The sequence below is a fragment of the Scyliorhinus canicula genome, chromosome 10 (genome assembly GCF_902713615.1).
Source record: "Scyliorhinus canicula chromosome 10, sScyCan1.1, whole genome shotgun sequence".
Lineage (NCBI taxonomy): Eukaryota > Metazoa > Chordata > Chondrichthyes > Carcharhiniformes > Scyliorhinidae > Scyliorhinus > Scyliorhinus canicula.
The window spans coordinates 175,852,606-175,871,582 of NC_052155.1; the positions used below are offsets into that span (position 1 = coordinate 175,852,606).

Below are 18,977 nucleotides of genomic sequence, written 5' to 3' on the forward strand. Positions count from 1 at the left end.
CCTTCGCACTGCTTCTTTTAGACTCCGAAGCTGGACCCAGGGACCTGCTGCGCTGCCTGGATCTTGTCTGGCCTGAGTCAAGGAATTTGAGCGAGACAGACACTAAAGAAATTTAACGCAGTTAAGTGGGTACAGGGTAGCAATCCAAACCAACTGGCGTTCCGAGGAAGTTATGGCCCATTACGTCTGGGATCTAAAATACAGATCAGGTATTTGAGTGCAAATCAGGTCCTTGAGACCACTGCTCAAGTACCCCCTGTGGAATCCACACAGTTGCACTTAGAAATGGTACCTGAAGTCAATGAGTTGTTTGGAAGATTTTTTTAAACTCCACTGAACCTTTGTATATAGCATAAAGCAGCTGATGAGGTTTGATAGAGATGTGACTATTACTAAAAACATTTCAAGCTTGGCTTTCCTTCTTACTGTACTATTTACAGAGAGCAGTGATCAAATTCCAAATTCTTATTAATACGTGAAAGTCATAAGCGAGTTGCCTTGAGTATTCATGACTATTCCTCTGCCAATGCAGTTAATTCTTATCTCGTCTTTTTTAAAGTCCAGGATACATAAGACCCTTGTAATAACTCTGCCAAGGCCAGGCTTCATACAAAATCTAGTTTATTTGAACAACGAAAATAGCCACAGCCACGGCATGCAATGCTTACGTCCCAAGTTGGGCACCATCGGGAATGCTGGTCCGGGTCTGGGTGGCAGGGGCGACCCACTGTCCGCTCAATAGGGGGAATGCATATTCCACGAACCCCACAGGGAGATCTATCAATGATTCCCCTTTGCCATCTTAAGAACTGTATTCAAGATACACCTTGATTGGAGGCAATTAGCATTACCGGAGGTTTGTTGAATTAACAGTAGCACAAAGCTTTCCCTGTGTTTTAGTAGCATTGGGGGGGGGTTGCTCTTGGAACAGTGTGTCGACAGCTGTAGACGGGTAACCCAAGAGTTATCAAAAGGGGATTTGGTTTGTAAGTAGCATTTCCACGTATGGCAAATCTTGCTACTAATAAACATAGACATAGAACAGCACAGAACAGGCCCTTCGGCCCTCGATGTTGTGCCGAGCAATGATCACCCTACTCAAACCCACGTATCCACCCTATACCCGTAACCCAACAACCCCCCCTTAACCTTACCTTTTAGGACACTACGGGCAATTTAGCACGGCCAATCCACCTAACCCGCACATCTTTGGACTGTGGGAGGAAACCGGAGCATCCGGAGGAAACCCACGCACACACGGGGAGGACGTGCAGACTCCACACAGACAGTGACCCAGCCGGGAATCGAACCTCGGACCCTGGAGCTGTGAAGCATTTATGCTAACTACCATGCTACCGTGCTGCCCCAAAAAATAATAAACATCTGCCAAAGCTTTCTCAGAAAACATTATTTATCCAATGGGTTCAAATTATTTTGAAAGCATTAAAATTTGGTAACAAAATACTTTATACCAACAGGTTATTGTATCAAACATTCCAAAATTCTTTGCCCAGTTTGTATTCAAAGACAATTTCAAAACTACTATGAAATACTGCTACAAACAATTTTTTTTTCAAACTAAGTAAATAATATTGTCTGGAATTTGAAGGTGAAGTAAAATAAGCATGAGTATACAATAAACAGTAAATCATTATGAATCAATGGTTACGGTAATGTATGACACATTCTAGAGAATAAGAAATCATCCATCTGAATGAACCAAATGTGGTATAAAGGGTTAATGTTAAATATGTAAAAATATAGAGTGCCTCATCACTGATGTAAGATCACATGGCAACAGTGCATTGAGATAGTTCTATGTAGAACCTCGTGCTCAGTATGCATTGTACACAGTGAGTGTAATGTTCAATAAAGGGTAGAGTTGATCAACAGTTTTATTTGCAAGTCCAGACCCATGACAACAATGATCACAGATGATGACAGCCAAGAAAACATGACGAAAGGAGCAAATGTTAAGAGCCCAGCAACAGGAAGCAGCAGCAAGACTGCAGGACAAGGTCAGTGAGAGGAAACCAAACTACACAGAAGGCAACAGGAAAAGGAAGACATGGAAAAATCCTACCTTTAGCAGAATTGGCATTGCAGGTTTACCAGGTACAGACAAGCATCAGGACTTGCAGAAAAGAGTAGCAGGAGTAGTTCAGTACCCTTACTTGCCACCATAGCGCAGTAATGCAGGCGACATGCTGGTCAGACAGGGCGTAAATGAAGATATGGCGAGATATGAAGAAGTTATCCAAGTTTTTGATATTTATTTTTATTTTGAAAGAACACCATTACAAAGATAGAAAAATTGAATTGGCACATCCGAAGACCAGGAGAGAGGGCATAAGTTCCATTATTAAATGTCTATATTGCACAGCTGAGAATTGCACCCATGGAGCCCTGAACGATGAATTGATTCAGAATCACAGTGTTGTTGGAAGAGACAATATCAGGTTTTCTGCAGTCAGGAGAAGATTTGACCAATCGAAGACTGTGCAGTTAACAAGAGAGCAAAAGGGAGAAAAAGAAAATAATATTTTTATTCGAGGCAAAAAGGAAATCTCGTGGAGAAAAACATCTGATACAGTCCAGATTGTAGCACATAGAAGTTGCAGTGTACATAATCCCAAAAAAGAAAAAAAAGTGAAAGGTCATGGTAGCTACCGCTGGTCATTGATCTTGTTGTGAAGACAAATGGCTGCTCTGGTGCAAAGAGTGCCCCATCCAACAAAAATGGGGAGCACCATTCGAGCAAGAAGACAGGCCATTTTAAATCAGCTCGCCCAGAAAATAGCTCTTAACAAAATATTAAAGGCGAAACTCATGTACCATTCAAGAAGTTGGAAGAAATTCAAGAGGTTGAAGAAGGAAAAGAACAAGTACCATCATTTTTGGGAGTGCAGATTTTATGTCAACGAGCATTAAAAAAAACTTTAAACTAGACACTGGAGCAGAAGTTTCAATTCTTTCAGACACAGAACAGTGGTTTAAACCAGACTTTTTCCAGCCATCGACCATAAGACCCCACAGTCCAGGGTCGATTGTCTGCTGAACTACAGAGAGAAATCACGGAAACTTTGTATGTGGGCCACAATCAAAAATGTGCACTGCTAAGTCAAAAAGCACACATAGCTCGATAACTAATTTTTAAAGGGGATCAAGTGGAAAACCATGAGCCAGTCTACAGGAATTGACGGAATAGTTTGGGCTCTCGGGTTCAGATTTACTTAGATATCCTCCAAGTTCGCAACTTTGCGCAACGGGTTTTCCTGACATTCCCCATGGTGCTGCCAACCTCTCTAATGGAGAGGGTTCTTTCACTCGCAGGATCGGAGGAAGAGAGCACTTCTGGTATTTATGGACAGATTATGTCACAGGATTCGGTGTCAGTGGAGGAGGTTAAGGTTAGGTGGGCGGAGGAGCTTGGACACATAGTGGATGACGAGATGTGGAGTGAGGCCTTTCGCAGGGTGAACTCCACACCCTCACGCGCAACGCTTGGTTTAATCCAACCTAAAGTCGTTTTTTAGGGCGCAGTTTACCAAGTCCAGAATGAGTTGCTTCTTGGTAAGGGTGGAGAACAGGTGGGAGCGCTGCTCAAGTGGTCTGGCTAACCATGTGCACATGTTCTGGTAATGTCCCAAGCTGGTGGGTTTTTGGGCCTCCTTCCACAGCACCATGACAGTGATTCTGCAAATTAAGCTGGAGCCCTGTCCTTTAGTGGCCATATTTGGGACTCACCAGAGCTACAGACAGGAGCGGAGCCGATGTTCTGTCCTTAGCCTCGCTGATTGCCTGGAGGCGCATACTTTTGGAGTGGAGGTTGGCATCTCCATCCAGTGCCTTGGTATGGCTGGGAGAACTGATGGAGTTCCTATACCTCGAGAAATTGGAGTACACCAAGAGGGTAGCAATCGAGGAGTTCTATCAGAGGTGGCAGCCTTTTATTGTTTATTTCAAGGAATTGGTCACTTTTAGTTTTTGGGGGGAGCAAATGGAGAGGCCAAAAGAGGAGCAAGAACGTTAAAATCTTTGTTGAAAAGGACTTATATTAATTTAGCAACGTCAAGCAATCCCCCGTGCCACCTTAGAATGGTTTGTCTCCCTCAGCACGTCTGATGGGCAGATGACCATGGACTCAACTTCCTGTTCTTCCACATATGCGCATACCATATCTAAAAACCACTGATATCAAGAGAGTAAGGAAGGAGGAGAACAAATATCATACCAATCAGACCAGAATCTATTATCACCGCCATAGAGTGCATAAATGACCAGAACTGCAACCAGGTGAATCAGTCTGGAGTAGAGACCAGAATACAGGGTCTTGAATGGAAAGGAGACAAGATTTTATCGTGTAGACTGAGAACGCGATAATGGGAAGAAATAGGCACACACTCATATCTGCAGGACAATGACCATCAATAGAATGGATTAACTAACTCTTATGATCAGGAATGCAACCTAAACAGAGAACCATTGGTCTCTGAAGATTCACATGTTACTCTCGAGAACCAGGAGAACTTGAATCTTTTTCAGCCTCCAAGAGAAATGAGAATAAGGTTGGTGAGATTGGGGAAATCACCACAATGCTTATTTCTGTGAACCATAAATGGCGCAGAGATTTCAAGGCTAATGGATAATGTAAATAGTATCTATTCAAGTCAGAGACATTGGCGTGGGGGTATGGGGAGAAAGAGATGTGGTATAAAGATTTACTGTTAAATATAGAAGTGTAAGGACGGCACATGGCAGTGGTTAGCGCTGCTGCCTCACGGTGCTGAGGACCTGGGTCTGAATCCTGGCACTGGGCACTGTCCGTGCGGAGTTTGCTCATTCTCCCGGTGTCTGTGTGGGTTTCACCCCCACAGTTCAAAGATGTGCAGTTTAGGTGGATTGGCCACGCTAATTACCCTTAATTGGAAAAAAAAATAATTGGGTACTTTAAATTTATAAAAATAAATAAATAAATAATATAGAAATGTTTAGTTTACATCAGTGATGTAAGATCACATGACAACAGAACATGGAGAAAGACAGTTCTATGTTGAGTCCTGTGCCAAGCCTGTATGGTACTTAGTTATTACAATGTTGAATAAAAGATAGAGTTTACCAACAGCCTTGTCTCCAGCATTATCTGTAATCCAGACTCACAACAATAATAGACCAAAAGGAGTTCTATGTTCAGCACTTTCCATAGGTCACATTTTAGATGTCACATTTTTGAATGCAAATTACTTTGTCACTCAAAAGGCCTCTATTTATATTTAAAGTACAGAAAAAAATGTAGGAAAAGACAATACGGGAACTAGAAAGTCTGGAAACTCCTGACGAGCAAACCTGGATTCTGACATTGCTGTCAGCGGTGGCTCATCTCTGAGTCATTAGGTTGTGGGTTCAGGGTTTGAGAACAAAAATCAAGATTGACATTCCAGTGCGGTATTCAGGAAATGCTGTAATATCAGATGTGATATTTTCCCAAATAAGATGTTAAACCAAAATTTTACAGGTGGGTGTAAAAATTCCTATGTTACTATTTCGGAGAAAAGCAGGGGATTAATCCCTGGTGTTCTGGCTAATATTTATCCCTAAATTCACATCACAAAAATGGATTATCTGGTCATTACAGTGTTACATTGCTGTTTGTGAGAGCTTGCTGTGTGCAAGTTGGTTGCCCATTTCTAACATGACAACAGTGCCCAAACCGGCAAAGAACTTTACAACATACGTGAAAAGCACGATACATGTGCAAGTATTACTTTCTTTCAATAAATTGAAATTAACCTTTGAATAAACTTTTGCAGAGTTTACCTCTGCAATTAGTCTCTGTTATTGCAAAGGAAAACACATTTTACACAAGTTTAATCTTCATTGTTGCGTATAACTCACCATGAATATCATCCAGGATTTATTAATATGGGTATACGTAAAAACAAAACTCATTTCAATGTGCACATTCTATGCCACATTAGTCTCTGTTATTGCAAAGGAAAACACATTTTACACAAGTTTAATCTTCATTGTTGCGTATAACTCACCATGAATATCATCCAGGATTTATTAATATGGGTATACGTAAAAACAAAACTCATTTCAATGTGCACATTCTATGCCACATTTCAATCAAAAGTAAAATAGAGAAAAAACTTAATTCCAATTTTAGACAATTCTAGCAATACACGATGCCTCATTTCACACAGTTATCAGAATGTCTAACTACTTCAAGAAATTGCACTTAAATGAAGCAAGAAAATCAAACATGCTGTATTCTTCTAACTCAAAGCCTGAAAGCTAAATAGTTTTTTCCAATTAGCATCATTTGCTCATCCAGCAATTAAGCTCTGATTTAACTGAAACTCTGCTTACTTAATAAATTAGATTTTAAGGACTCAAAAGGACATCACGTCTCCATAACACCGGAATGAAAACAGTTTACGAGGAAATTTATTACTCTGAAATTACAACATTGAGACAGACTGTTCAGCCTAACTATTACATGCGAAGATTTACTCTAACACATTTAATCCATTCTTAGTGTCCTGCCTCAATCCCTAACTCCAACCATGCATTCCACATTCAATCAGCCCATTATGTAAAAAAAAAAGCTCTGTTGTGCTTTCTCTCCTAAATCTCTTATATTTAACCTCGTTTTGATACATCCATAAGACTCGAAACAGGTATATGAGCAGCTTGAGGGTGCAATACACACAATAACAGGCTGGAAAATATTACATTTTACACATGGAATTGGATAGTGTACAAAACATAACATCCAGTTTTGAGGATACAAGCTGCTTTCAAATAACTCTTTTTAAAAAATCAAAAGAACCAAGCAGCATTAGATTTTCCATTGTTGGGTTCCTCCAACAGGAGTGCCATCTGGTGGAGTTAAGTACATTGGCCTTTGCTCCTATCCAACTCATGAAAGGATTCATTTTCTCTCTTTGAATTACAAAAGCTCTTAAATCAAATGAGCTGCAAACCTTTTATGTATCGTTCATTTTCTACGGACTGAGCATGCACTTCAAAACAAAAGTGCATGAATGCATGACCAAGTGAACATGCAGATCTATTTTGCATTAACCGATTGCTTTCTTTCAAAGAAATATGACCTGTTTGTACACTCTGTTGATGTCAAACACAGGGAAAATCTCACTGGATTATGGGTGTAAACTTTATGATGTTTCTCTCCAGAGAGAAGATTTATTGTTAACACTGAAACACTTGATAATTTATCTTACATGAAGGGAAAGTAGTAATGGTGGTATTAACTTAAATGTGATTAACGAGTGGTATCTCATGGAATTTCTACTTGGACTAATTTTTAAAGCTCATCACTTCTTAAATATTTCAATATCTTCCCAATCATGATACAGAGATATTGGGTATTTGGATGGGTTTTATAAAATGTACTTGGGAACTACTAAATCAAAGAAATATCAGGGATGAGTGGGTGAAGACAAAAAAAAGCCTGACCATTTTTTTGTGACAAGGAATCAGGAACAAATTATAGCGCAAAGTAAAGTCACTGCATTGTTAGGAGCTGGAAAAGTATAGCACTTTTTATGATCTGTAGTGAAATGCAAATGCTGCTAAGCCATTTCAAATGGGTTAAATTATTGAACGTTAAGTGGATAGAAACATTAGTTTTCCCTTTATTTAACTCCTGTTATCTTCAAGGTGGACCAATGCATTTGTGTCAAATCACTAAAGCGACCTCAACATTCAATGCAGTTAGTGCATGTAACATGCTAACGACAGAACATGACCTTGCTAGCTTATTCACAAGCAAAGGGCTACAGAGAGGGGTAGGGTGTAACGTACTAACAACAGAACATGACCTTGCTAGCTTGTTCACAAGTAAAGCAAAGGGCTACAGAGAGAGGTAGGCACAGGTTGGAAAAAAATTTCAAACAGCAGAATTCTTTAATCAAATTCCGCCAATGAGTAGACCTACTTTCCAGCTCTCGGTCCATAGCAGCAGCAGATTGCAGCATCTGAAGTGGATATCGGATTTTTAAAAAAATGTGTTTTTCTATCCTCTATCGTAGAATTCAGACAGTTCATTCACCTGGTCTGCAGCAACCCTCTGAAAGAGCACCCCACCCACGCCCACTCCTTGCCCCATCCCCACAACCTCACTATCTTTGGACACTAAGGGACAATTTAGCATGGCCAATCCACCTAACCTGCACATCTTTGGACTGTGGGAGGAAACGGGAGCACCCGGAGGGAAACCTGAGCACCCAGAGGAAACTCACACAGACAAGAGGAGAAAGTGCAAAATCCAACCAAGGCTGGAACTGAACTCAGGGCCCTGGCACTGTGAGTCAGCAGTGGTTGAACCCAGGGCCCTGGCACTGTGAGTCAGCAGCGGTGAACCCAGGGCCGTAGCACTGTGAGTCAACAGCGGTTGAACCCAGGGCCCTGGCACTGTGAGTCAGCAGTGGTTGAACCCAGGCCCCTGGCACTGTGAGTCAGCAGCGGTGAACCCAGGGCCCTGGCACTGTGAGTCAACAGTGGTTGAACTCAGGGCCCTGGCACTGTGAGTCAGCAGTGGTTGAACCCAGGGCCCTGGCACTGTGAGTCAGCAGTGGTTGAACCCAGGGCCCTGGCACTGTGAGTCAGCAGTGGTTGAACCCAGGGCCCTGGCACTGTGAGTCAGCAGTGGTTGAACCCAGGGCCCTGGCACTGTGAGTCAGCAGTGGTTGCCACCGTGCCACCCCTGTTTATATATGTTTAGCGGGGTGAAATATTTGTAAATGCCTGGAACAAATTTAAAATCCACTTTTTTAAGGCACTGTTATTTAATCTGGTTGGTGCATTTTAACAAAAAAAGCCAAGTCACCTCATTTGTAAGTTATTTAAAAGATTTGAATGGGAATGTGGGATCAAGAATGTTTTCACATTTTGCATCCACTATTATGATTAAAGAATGCAAAACCAAGAATATTGTAGATTTAAAAGCAGAATACCATAATAAAGTGCTTTAGTCCACAGCAACATTTGCTTCGTACTATAAAAAGCATCTAGCCATTGAGTTATTTTAGTGTCGATTGCTTCATTCTGTGCAGAAACAACACATAAATAGTCTCAACCATCACAAGTACTGGGTTGCCAAATATTTTATAGCATAGAGATGTGCTCAGAGGAAAATCTTAGCAAGTCAGAATCCTGATAAAAGTAACCGGACACTGAAAAGCACCCTCCCGTTATTGGTCTTTCCCTTTTCGCAAACCAATTTACTTAAATCCTCGGAAATTGTCAATCCATATAGAATTATGAACAGGTTTATCTCGTGAATCTCTAATCTCGTTATTTAATTGAAAATATTCAATATTACAATTCCACAATCAGGGAGACAAATGTTTCAGCCCATCCCTCTGGGTTGGATTTGAACTCAGGCGACAGAGACAACAGAGCTGTGTGTTGGCACATTTGCCTTCCTTCTCATACAAATTTCTCTACTGGAAGTACTAATAAACAACAGGTTTTATTCACAGTAAACTAGAATTAAAATACATTGCCTTTCAAAGCTTCAATTATTTGGCAGTTTTCTCCTAATTTGACAGTTAAATATTTTGCAGAAAATAAACCATATTTTCTAGCTGGCTTCCATTGAAATACCTGAACATTAACAGCCTCATCTTTGATGTGACATTTGCTATTCTACTGGTTTGGACATATTACCTCTTAGACTGAGATCAAAGCTGTAAAGCAACAGATTTAACAAAAAATTAAACTAGGAAATGGACAAAAATAGTACATGGACAAGGATTTGCAGAACTTACTATTTACCTAAGAATACCAAAACAAAGAAAGTTTTGCCTGTACTATGTCCTGACATAAAACTACTGTTTGACACATGGCTGCTGATTTGTCAAAACACTATCAGAAAGTCACTGACATAGTTCACGTGACCTTTTAGACAGTAAGCAATTCTGATGAAGCGCTGCATGGATTAATCATATATCCTAACATCTTAGAATAATACAACACAGAAATCTGCCATTTGGCCCATCTTGTCTGTACTGGCTCTTGGAAAATATTTAAATATACTGACACAATCAAACCACCGAACCTCATCGCAGCAACCTGTAGCCCCATTATGTGTGGAGCCAACATTTGCCACACAGTAACCAACAACCCTTACAACTGAATCTGATTTTAACCCATTGCTAAGTAAATGGAAAGACAGTGGGCGGTATTCTACCCTCCACGCTGGGTGGGAGAATCGGCGGGGCGCTGCGCGAGTTGCGCCACGCCACCCCAACACCCGCATGTGATTCTCCCATCCCCCCAAACCAGCGGCGCGAGAATCGCGCCGGGCTGCTCGGAGAATCGCCGAAAACGGCGAGCGGCGATTCTCCAGCCCGGATGGGCCGAGCGGCCGGCGAAAACAATGACAGTTCCGCCAGCACCGTTCACCCCTGGTCGCTGCTGGCTGGAACTGTGCAGGAACGCACCACGTAAGGAGGCTGGAGCGGCATGAACCGCACAAACACTTGGCCTAAATTTCGGAGAATCTCGCCCAGAAATAGAAAGGCAGAACTACTCTATTAGTCACAGAAATGCTCTCAGACACTGGTTGGTCATTTATGCATTTCCACTTTTAGTTTTTATTTAATATCTCAAGCATTCACTAATATAAATAGAGCAGGCTGCATTCCGTGACAAAAGTAGTAAAAGTACAAATCTGTTTCATATGGAAGGGTAAATATTCCATTTCCCGCACTTACATGGGACGCTGACGTAAGAAGATGAGAGATGGGAGAATTAATCAGTATGTCACAAAGGGAACAATCCCTTCAGAATGCTGAAAGGGTGGGCGATTGGAAACATAAAATGCCGGATATTTGGCAGCATTTCCACATTTAATTTTTTTTTCCTTTTCATCTAAACAAAATCTATAACTTTCCCGTGAAGGGTCAGTCTAGATAAATAAATTCCCAGAAGCACATCCTTATTTTCAATGTCTACAATATCTATCTATAGTAAGTTAAATGTCACAATTAATAACAAATTGAAACACTAAGGAACTTGCCTTTATTAAGTCACAAATATTTCAGCACCAAAACTCACTGCTTTACAACAACAAAAAACTTGTACATGTATAAGGTAGGAGCAATTAAAAGAACGAAAGGGATGATTAGTGCAAGGTAAAAGGGGGTGGTAATGGGCCAATGGAGACATTTAAAAATGAGTCAAGAGGTGCAAATGACAACAGCAGAACCCATTAACACCCACTAGTGTTGGTGAAAATGGGAGTGGCGTTTATGATTGAAGGTGCTTACGGCTGAAAGATCAAAACTTGCTAATCCACAGATGGGATGTTGTTCCTTGAACTTGTGTTGAGTTTCAATGGAACAGTGCAGGAGACAGAGTACAGAGAGGTCAGTGAGGGAGTGAGATGGAGAATTAAAATGGTACGCCAACGGAGGCCCGAAGTCACGCTCACAGAATGAACGGCGATGTTCAGCAAAGCAATCAGCTCGGGTGCGTAGGCGCCCCAAGAGGAGGAGACTGTATCACGAGTAACAAATACAGCTCTTGAAATTGAATGGCCACGTATCCGTACAGGCAGAAATTGGCACCTTGCGAAATGCTTTCTAGCAATCTTAGTCTATCTAGTCATGGCTGAATTAGTAATAGCCCTTCACGTAAGCAAAATACATCACTAGGGCAGAGTGAGCACCTCCACAGGGGTAGAAATTTGGGGCCATTGGGCTCAGGTCCCAGCAGACTGGGGGGGGTGCAGCCTCTTCTATCACTAAGCGCTTAATTAGCACCAAGGAGCGGGCTGGAGTTGTTTAGACCCAAGTCATCCCATCGGTAACGAGGTCTTGGCTTGGGCGAGAACTTCCAACTACCCTGCACCAGCAGAGGCAACACCAGAAAGGCGCTCTGTAGGCTGTGTGTGGGCGCAGCAGCTACTAGGGGAGGAGCAGTTGCTACATTTTCCAATCATAGCAAGTAAATCAGGTTGGCAACAGATTAATGAGAGAGGGGATGAGTGACAACTGCACCGGGCCAGGCGGGGGACAGAGAAGAATTAAAAGAGCAGAATTCCATGATCCAAAAGTCAGAATTACACCAATTGAGGCAAGAGGTGGACAGACTAAAACCTTGGTGAAAGAATGACATGAAACTTTACAGTACAGAACTACGCCATTCAGCCCGACATATTATATGGCAGTAATTAAGCTCCATACGAGATTCCTTCCGCCAAACCTGATCTTATTCCATCAACCCAGGGGCAGAGAGTCTTCAAGCAAAGGCTTAAAACAATGAGCCTCTTCAATTAGATCAAGAATCCACTGAGACATGTACGGTTTGATTTTACGAAGATCATCACGACCCTGACATTGGTCTTAACTCTGGGTCAGGAAGCCAAAAATTACCAAGGTATGACACGACTCGCGATCTTCCTGAAATTAGCTCATTTTGAAGCCGTCACTGGAAGCTGCGTCCAATTAAGTATGGTGGATAGGTGAGATATGGGAGGTCCATGGGGCTCGCTGCAATGGCTGGCATGCAGTCCCATGTAGAGAGGTGGGTGCTGCTGAGACATACAGGGGGCTGCAGGGGTACCTCAAAATGAAGACAATCTCAGAAGGAGAACCCTTCTCCAGGGTGCCTGTGGCCACAGCTGTAGATGACCCATGATAGCGAGTCTGTGTTTGTGTGATGGAAAGGAGTCGTCAATGAGTCCCTGGCCTGCTGCTGGCTGCCCCCAGTTCAATTATAGGCTGCAGCCTCAGAAGGGGGTTTAGCTCCAGAAAACTGTACCATCTCTACCCATTCCGTGCACAGTGGGGATTGCACCTAGATTTGTCTTGGTTTGTTTGGCTCCTAGACTGTATTTATCTGGCTTCATGTGCAGCAACCAGACCACATGATTTGACATACCACGAAATTTGTAAAATGTCACTTCCAGGTGCCAGCCATCACGGCCGGCTATAAAGATCTTTTTAACCAACGTTAATAATGAAATTCTGAGTATTACTGTGAGCGTAAAATAATCATTGCAGGTTACTTAAATAATTACTGACCCTGCTAAAATATGTTTAAACCCAATCTGTCACATGAAACAAATACAGCAAGTTAAAATGCAGCAAATCCACATACTGTGCCAATGGGTAATTAATATTGTAACCAGACATCACCATATATTTTAAAATCTTGTAAAGCAACTGCACTTATTAATTCTTCAGAGCCTCTTGAAGTAATGCGTGAAATTTGACGTACAGACCAAGCATCAAAGTGGAACTAACAGAACCAGAAAGTCATCATAAACTGAATATCTGGAAATACTATGTTAAACTAACCACCCTCCCATGTTTGTTTGAGTGGTTTTCAATCCATGAGCGATATCCACTTTGTGGACACTGAAGTTCATTATGATCTGGGGATTTTAAAAATCCTTAAGTGCCCGCTTCAATGAATTGAGCTTGACATGACGCTGAGCTCTTCTGTCGCCTGCAATCCAAGTCCAACTTTTGGCCAGTAGTCCTCCCGCTGCACAAGACACTTCCTCCCATCTTCAGAATGTTCATTTTGCCTGGTCATCTCCTTCTGACCTCTTCTTCCCTTGATCCTCTCACTGGGAAGTACGTGATATCAACAGTCTCAATTTTTTCTTCCCACCCCACCCGAGCCACCTTACCCAATCGGACCTTCCTCCCTCTGAACCTGGAGGATTCTCTTCTCTGAGCTCCAAGTCAGACATTGTCATTAAGCCAGCTGTTTGACTAACAGAGCTCTGGTGGCACGGTTGGTGCAGTGGTTCGCACCCGGCCCCAGGTCACTGTCCGTGTGAAGTTGGAACATTCTGCCGTGTCTGCGTTGGTCTCACACCCATAATCCAAAGTGTTCTATGTTCTATGTGCAGGGTAGGTGGATTGGCCACGCTAAAATTTCCCCTTAATTGTGTTATGGGCCAGGGTTTAGAGAACCCCAAAGTGTATCATGGAATTCACCTGACCCACAACTTTTAATAGATTGTGGTATGGGGAGCACACGGCCCACTCTACAGGTGTGGTACAGCAGAAATGGAAAAGTATTTTTTAAAGTAAAACAATGTTTATTCTATGAACTCAAGTTAACCTTTTGAAAACATACAATGAACATTTTAGCAACCATTAATTCAAATACAACCCCCAAAGAATACAACACTACGTAATCCTTAAGCTGTCCTTTTAACGTCCATAAGACTTAAAAAAGAACTTTTAACAGAAGCATATTAGGTTAGTCACTACTGAGAACAGTTATTAGTTTTAAATCACCAAAGGATCGATTTACAGCTGTTAGATTACAGGGAGAGAGACTAATACCCCTTCTGGCTGTGACTGCAGCTATCCAGCTCTGAAAACGAAACTAAAACACACCCTGCAGCAAACAGCCTAAAACAAAAGTAAAAAGCTGACAGACAGCCCAGCTCCACCCACACTCTGACATCACTGATAAACCCCCATTTCTTAAAGGTACATTTCTTCAACACCCATTTGTGAAAGGTACTCTCACATGACAATTGGAAAAAAAGAATTGGGTATTCTAAATGTATTCAAAAAAACAGACCTGAAGCTTGTGGAGACTGAATGCCAACTCGCAGTCATCACTCATCTCTTCTCCTCTGACGATCTTTCTCTCCATCCCGACCCCCAGTCCCAACTTAGCTTAGGCCCAACCCCACATTTAGAAGCATACAGAATAGAAACAGGAGTAGGCCATTCAGCCCTTCAAGCCTGCTCTGCCATTCATTATGATCATGGCTGATCATCCAATTCAGGAACCTGCTCCTGCCATTCCCCCCATATCCTTTGATCCCTTTATCCCCAAGAGCTATATCTAACTCCTTGGAAACATACAATGTTTTGGCCTCACTGCTTTCTGTAGTAGTGAATTCCAGAGGCTCACCACTCTCTGGGTGAAAATATTCCTCCTCATACAGCATGCCTGTACCTCCTTCCCAAGATCAACAAACAGTGCTACCCTGAGAGACATCCTTTCAGCCTGTTCTTGCCCCAAGAATTTATTTTTTCCTACCTTGGCCACCTTTGCTCCCTTTGCCCAGATTCCTCCAACCTACATTTAAGACTGTTCCAACACCATTTGCCACGTCACAGGTTTCCAGATTCCTGATCCTAAGCATCTCCTCTTTACACCTCCATTACCTCACCATGATAGCCCGATAGTCCTCCATTTCTTCCTTGAATGGAGGCCCAATCAGTCTCCATCCACCAGCCTCCTCTATATGGCTGAACTTGGTCTCACACAGAACAACTTCTCCTTAGATTCACCTATGAGATTATTCTAATAAGGAGCCACTGTAACATATTTCTAATGTGAATAACATTGTCTTTTCAAGGTCCAAGCAAACAAGCAAGTTTCAACTGAATGATTTATTAGGAGTTGAATCCACAACAGGTGGATTCCACAATTGAAATCTGCTGTATGGATTGGAGATAATGAGGGGAAATGTAAATAGTTTTCACGAGCAGACAAAGTTACCTACACGACAAAACAAAAACAGCGCATGATCCCGGTGTGGTGCACCGTAAAATCCAGAGGAAACCATCTTGGACAATGATGCCAGCTTCACCTCTTGCCTTTCAGGGCCTTCAGTTTGTGGGTTCGAGCACAACACACAGCAAGGTCTGACAAACAACTCAGATGAACGAGCAGCTAATTTGTCAAAGAAATGTTGGCTAGAGCAGAACAATATATTTTATAGTTCTAGACTAAAATAATTCCCTCAATGCACAAGTGAAAGCACAAAGAAAAAAAAATTAAGCTTCTTGAAAACAATGAAAATATTTCATTGGAAAACTGGAAAAAGATGTACAGCTACTTAAAACGAATACTCAGCAACATACATTTTAATTACAGCAATGCACATTTAACTATTGCGCTGTCAGAGGTATCATCTTTGAATGAAATGTCAAACTGAGACCCAATCAGCTCATTAAAGTGAATGTAAAAGATCCCACAGCACTATTCGAAGAAGAGCAGGAAGGTCCTCTCAATGTTCAGGCCAATATTCATCCTTCAGTCAATATCACTAGAAACACTGAGCTGGATTCTCCGCTGTCGGGATTCTCCGTTACACCTGCAGCGCACCCTCGCCCAGGGATTTCCCAATGGCGTGGGGCTGTCCACAATGGGAAATCCCATTGACCGGCTGGCGGGGCGGAGAACCAGCTCACTGTTATCTGTTCGATATTTAATTGCTAGTTGTCGGAGCTTGCTGCGCTCAAATTGGCTGCCATGTTTCCTGACAATACAGCACTTCAAACGTACATCAGTGCCTGTAAAATGTTTTATAGACAATCCGAGATTGTGAAAGATACAAATGCAAGTTCTCTCTGTAACATACCCAATTTCCTGAGGAGTATATATTGGCCCGGATTTCCGGGCAGCGGTAATGATCGTCTGATTGGCACTGCAATCGAAAATTCCCCCAATTTGGCGCATTTCAAACAAAACCTTCTAAGCCCCCAGGTTTTAAACTGTCTCTCATTTCCTGGGTAAATATCCATGTAAGCCCCGAGGAACTGTACTCTGAGCTAGAGTCAGATATTTCTGTGGTGGGTCCTGGGGAGTAGAGGAATTACCCATCGGAAACTGAAACCTGATGGACAATTCCCACGTAAGGTCCACAATCAGGCATAGGTTGCCAAAGCACATCTTCGATCATGTGCCCATCACCAACAATCCGGATGTCGGAAGGTCTGAGCCATTATTTATCCAGCCACACTGGCCAACTCTTCAAAATAAACAGTCTCTGATAGTACAAGAAATAAAACCCACACTAACAATTAGTCTGTGCAGTTTATACAGCTCGACATGCCTTCATTACACATGACAATGAACAGAAACTAAGAGGAAACTCTCTTTGAAGCTCATCCAACTTCTTTGAAGTAAACAAAATGTCAACAGCTTTAATACTTTAGCTACCACTGGAATAATGGCTTGTGTCAGCCAGACTCTTTCAACAATTGTGATTCAAAATTTTTTCCAATACTTTTTACAGGGACTAAGCTTCCATAGGAAATCCTGCATTTTCTGTTAACCATAACGTGGTTTAATGTAACAAATACCTAGGATTGCATTATCATAGGAGGAAGAGTTAACCCTTGAAATGATAATGAAATGAAAATCGCTTATTGTCACAAGTAGGCTTCAAATGAAGTTACTGTGAAAAGCCCCTAGTCGCCACATTCCAGTGCCTGTTTGGGAAGTCTGGTACGGGAATTCAACCGTGCTGCTGGCCTGCCTTGGTCTGCTTTCAAAGCCAGCAATTTAGTCCTATGCTAAACCAGCCCCTTGTACCACTGAGATTTGGAAATCATACAAGCCTTCCCAAAGTCCTCAGGGTTTCTTTAACCCAACATAAAAGCAAAATGGGCCAAACCTTCCAAGATCCCCGACATTGGATTTGAGGGGTACCCTGATGTTACGCTGGGGAATCCCTCTTAGAATTTCCCAAGTGAGGTTTACATGGCAATTATCCAGAAGCTCCAACTTACCCAATCCCCTCCTCACCGCCCCGCCACCCCGACTGGCCTCAACCGAACCCACCCCTTACCATCCCACTCACCATACCCCCCATGCCACAACAGCCCTTCCATCCCCTACTACCCTACCAACCCCCCCCCCCCCCCCCCCCCCACTATACCACAACCCCCCCCCACCCATGGGAAGAAAACTTATTTTCATCACACCTACCTTCATGTTCAGTAAGAGCAAGTGCAACATCTGTTACGGCTTCAATTCCAGTGTTAATAGACACATGACATGTTTTCAGTGAAGACACTGCTGAATCCACAGAGTTGAAGGAAATCACAGGCATTATGGTGGACCGTCCAGGCATCCTGTAATAGTGTCAACCTGTGCACAGCAATAACAGACAATCAAGCAGCAAATCTAAAGGAAATCCATCGTTCATAAGATTCTCTGCATTTCTTATGCAACCAAATGTTTCCATTGTTAAATCAGAAGAATATACATCTGGACTGGGGTTAGAAACTAAACCACTTTCTTAAATCTAAGTTGTCGTCAACTCTAAAAATTCTAACCACCAACAATCAAATCTGTATGATTATATTTGGGAGTTTTCTGGTCTGTCGAACTCAGCTACCTGCCGACTGAGCGAATGGAAGAACTCAGAGGAGGCTGAAAATGTCACACCGTGCAGTGCATCATTTGTGAATCTGGAAGAATGTATATAGGCAAATCAGAGTGAGAGATTTATTGAAGAGTCCCTTTTTCTAAAATAAATTTTCGGCCCCCAATTCTTTTTTCCCCAATTAAGGGGCAATTTAGTGTGGCCAATCCACCTACCCTGCACATCTTTGGGTTGTGTGAGGTGAGATCCACACAGACATGAGGAGAATGTGCAAACTCCACACGGACAGTGACTCAGGGCCGGGATCGAACCCGGGTCCTCGGCGCCGTGAGGCAGCGGTGCTAACCACTGCACCCACCATACCACCCCCATAACAAGATCTCTAACTGATTGTCCAATCCGGAACCCAGCTGAACCAAGAGCACCTGTCACGGGCACTAGTGTCATCCTCACAGTTGGGTCTGCTAACTCACCACCAACTTGTCGGAAAGCTGGTAACATTCAGCACAACACAGGAACTGTACCATCTAATCAAGAACTTCCAAGATTATGACACTTTAATAATTATGACTATACAAATAGGGATCATTTCCAATGATGAGCAAGGCAGCAAGAAGACGGTACATATTTATAATCAACAAGAAATTAAATGGGAAGTTGGAAAAAGGATGGTTACATTGAAGCAGCCTAAAAAGGTGAGATCACTGGCTAAAATATGGAACCTTCAAAGATGTTTCCAGGGATAATGGGATTGTCCTATGAAGAGAGATTAAGTCGACTATCTTTATATCCCTTGAAGTTTAGAAGAATGAGAGGCGATCTTATTGAAACATGTAAAATTCTG

At 42.4% G+C, this 18,977-nt stretch overlaps 1 protein-coding gene across 2 annotated transcripts in view; it reads right to left on the minus strand.

Annotated features, from left to right (window-relative positions):
• nsmce2 (NSE2 (MMS21) homolog, SMC5-SMC6 complex SUMO ligase) overlaps positions 1-18,977 on the minus strand; it is a 188,560-nt gene that overhangs the window by 166,202 nt on the left and 3,381 nt on the right. For both annotated transcript variants that reach the window (XM_038810171.1, XM_038810172.1), the window contains exon 2: positions 17,734-17,895. In XM_038810171.1, coding sequence (XP_038666099.1) covers positions 17,734-17,878 — 145 coding nt within the window. In that variant the 5' untranslated portion in view covers positions 17,879-17,895. The remainder of the gene's footprint in view (positions 1-17,733; positions 17,896-18,977) is intronic.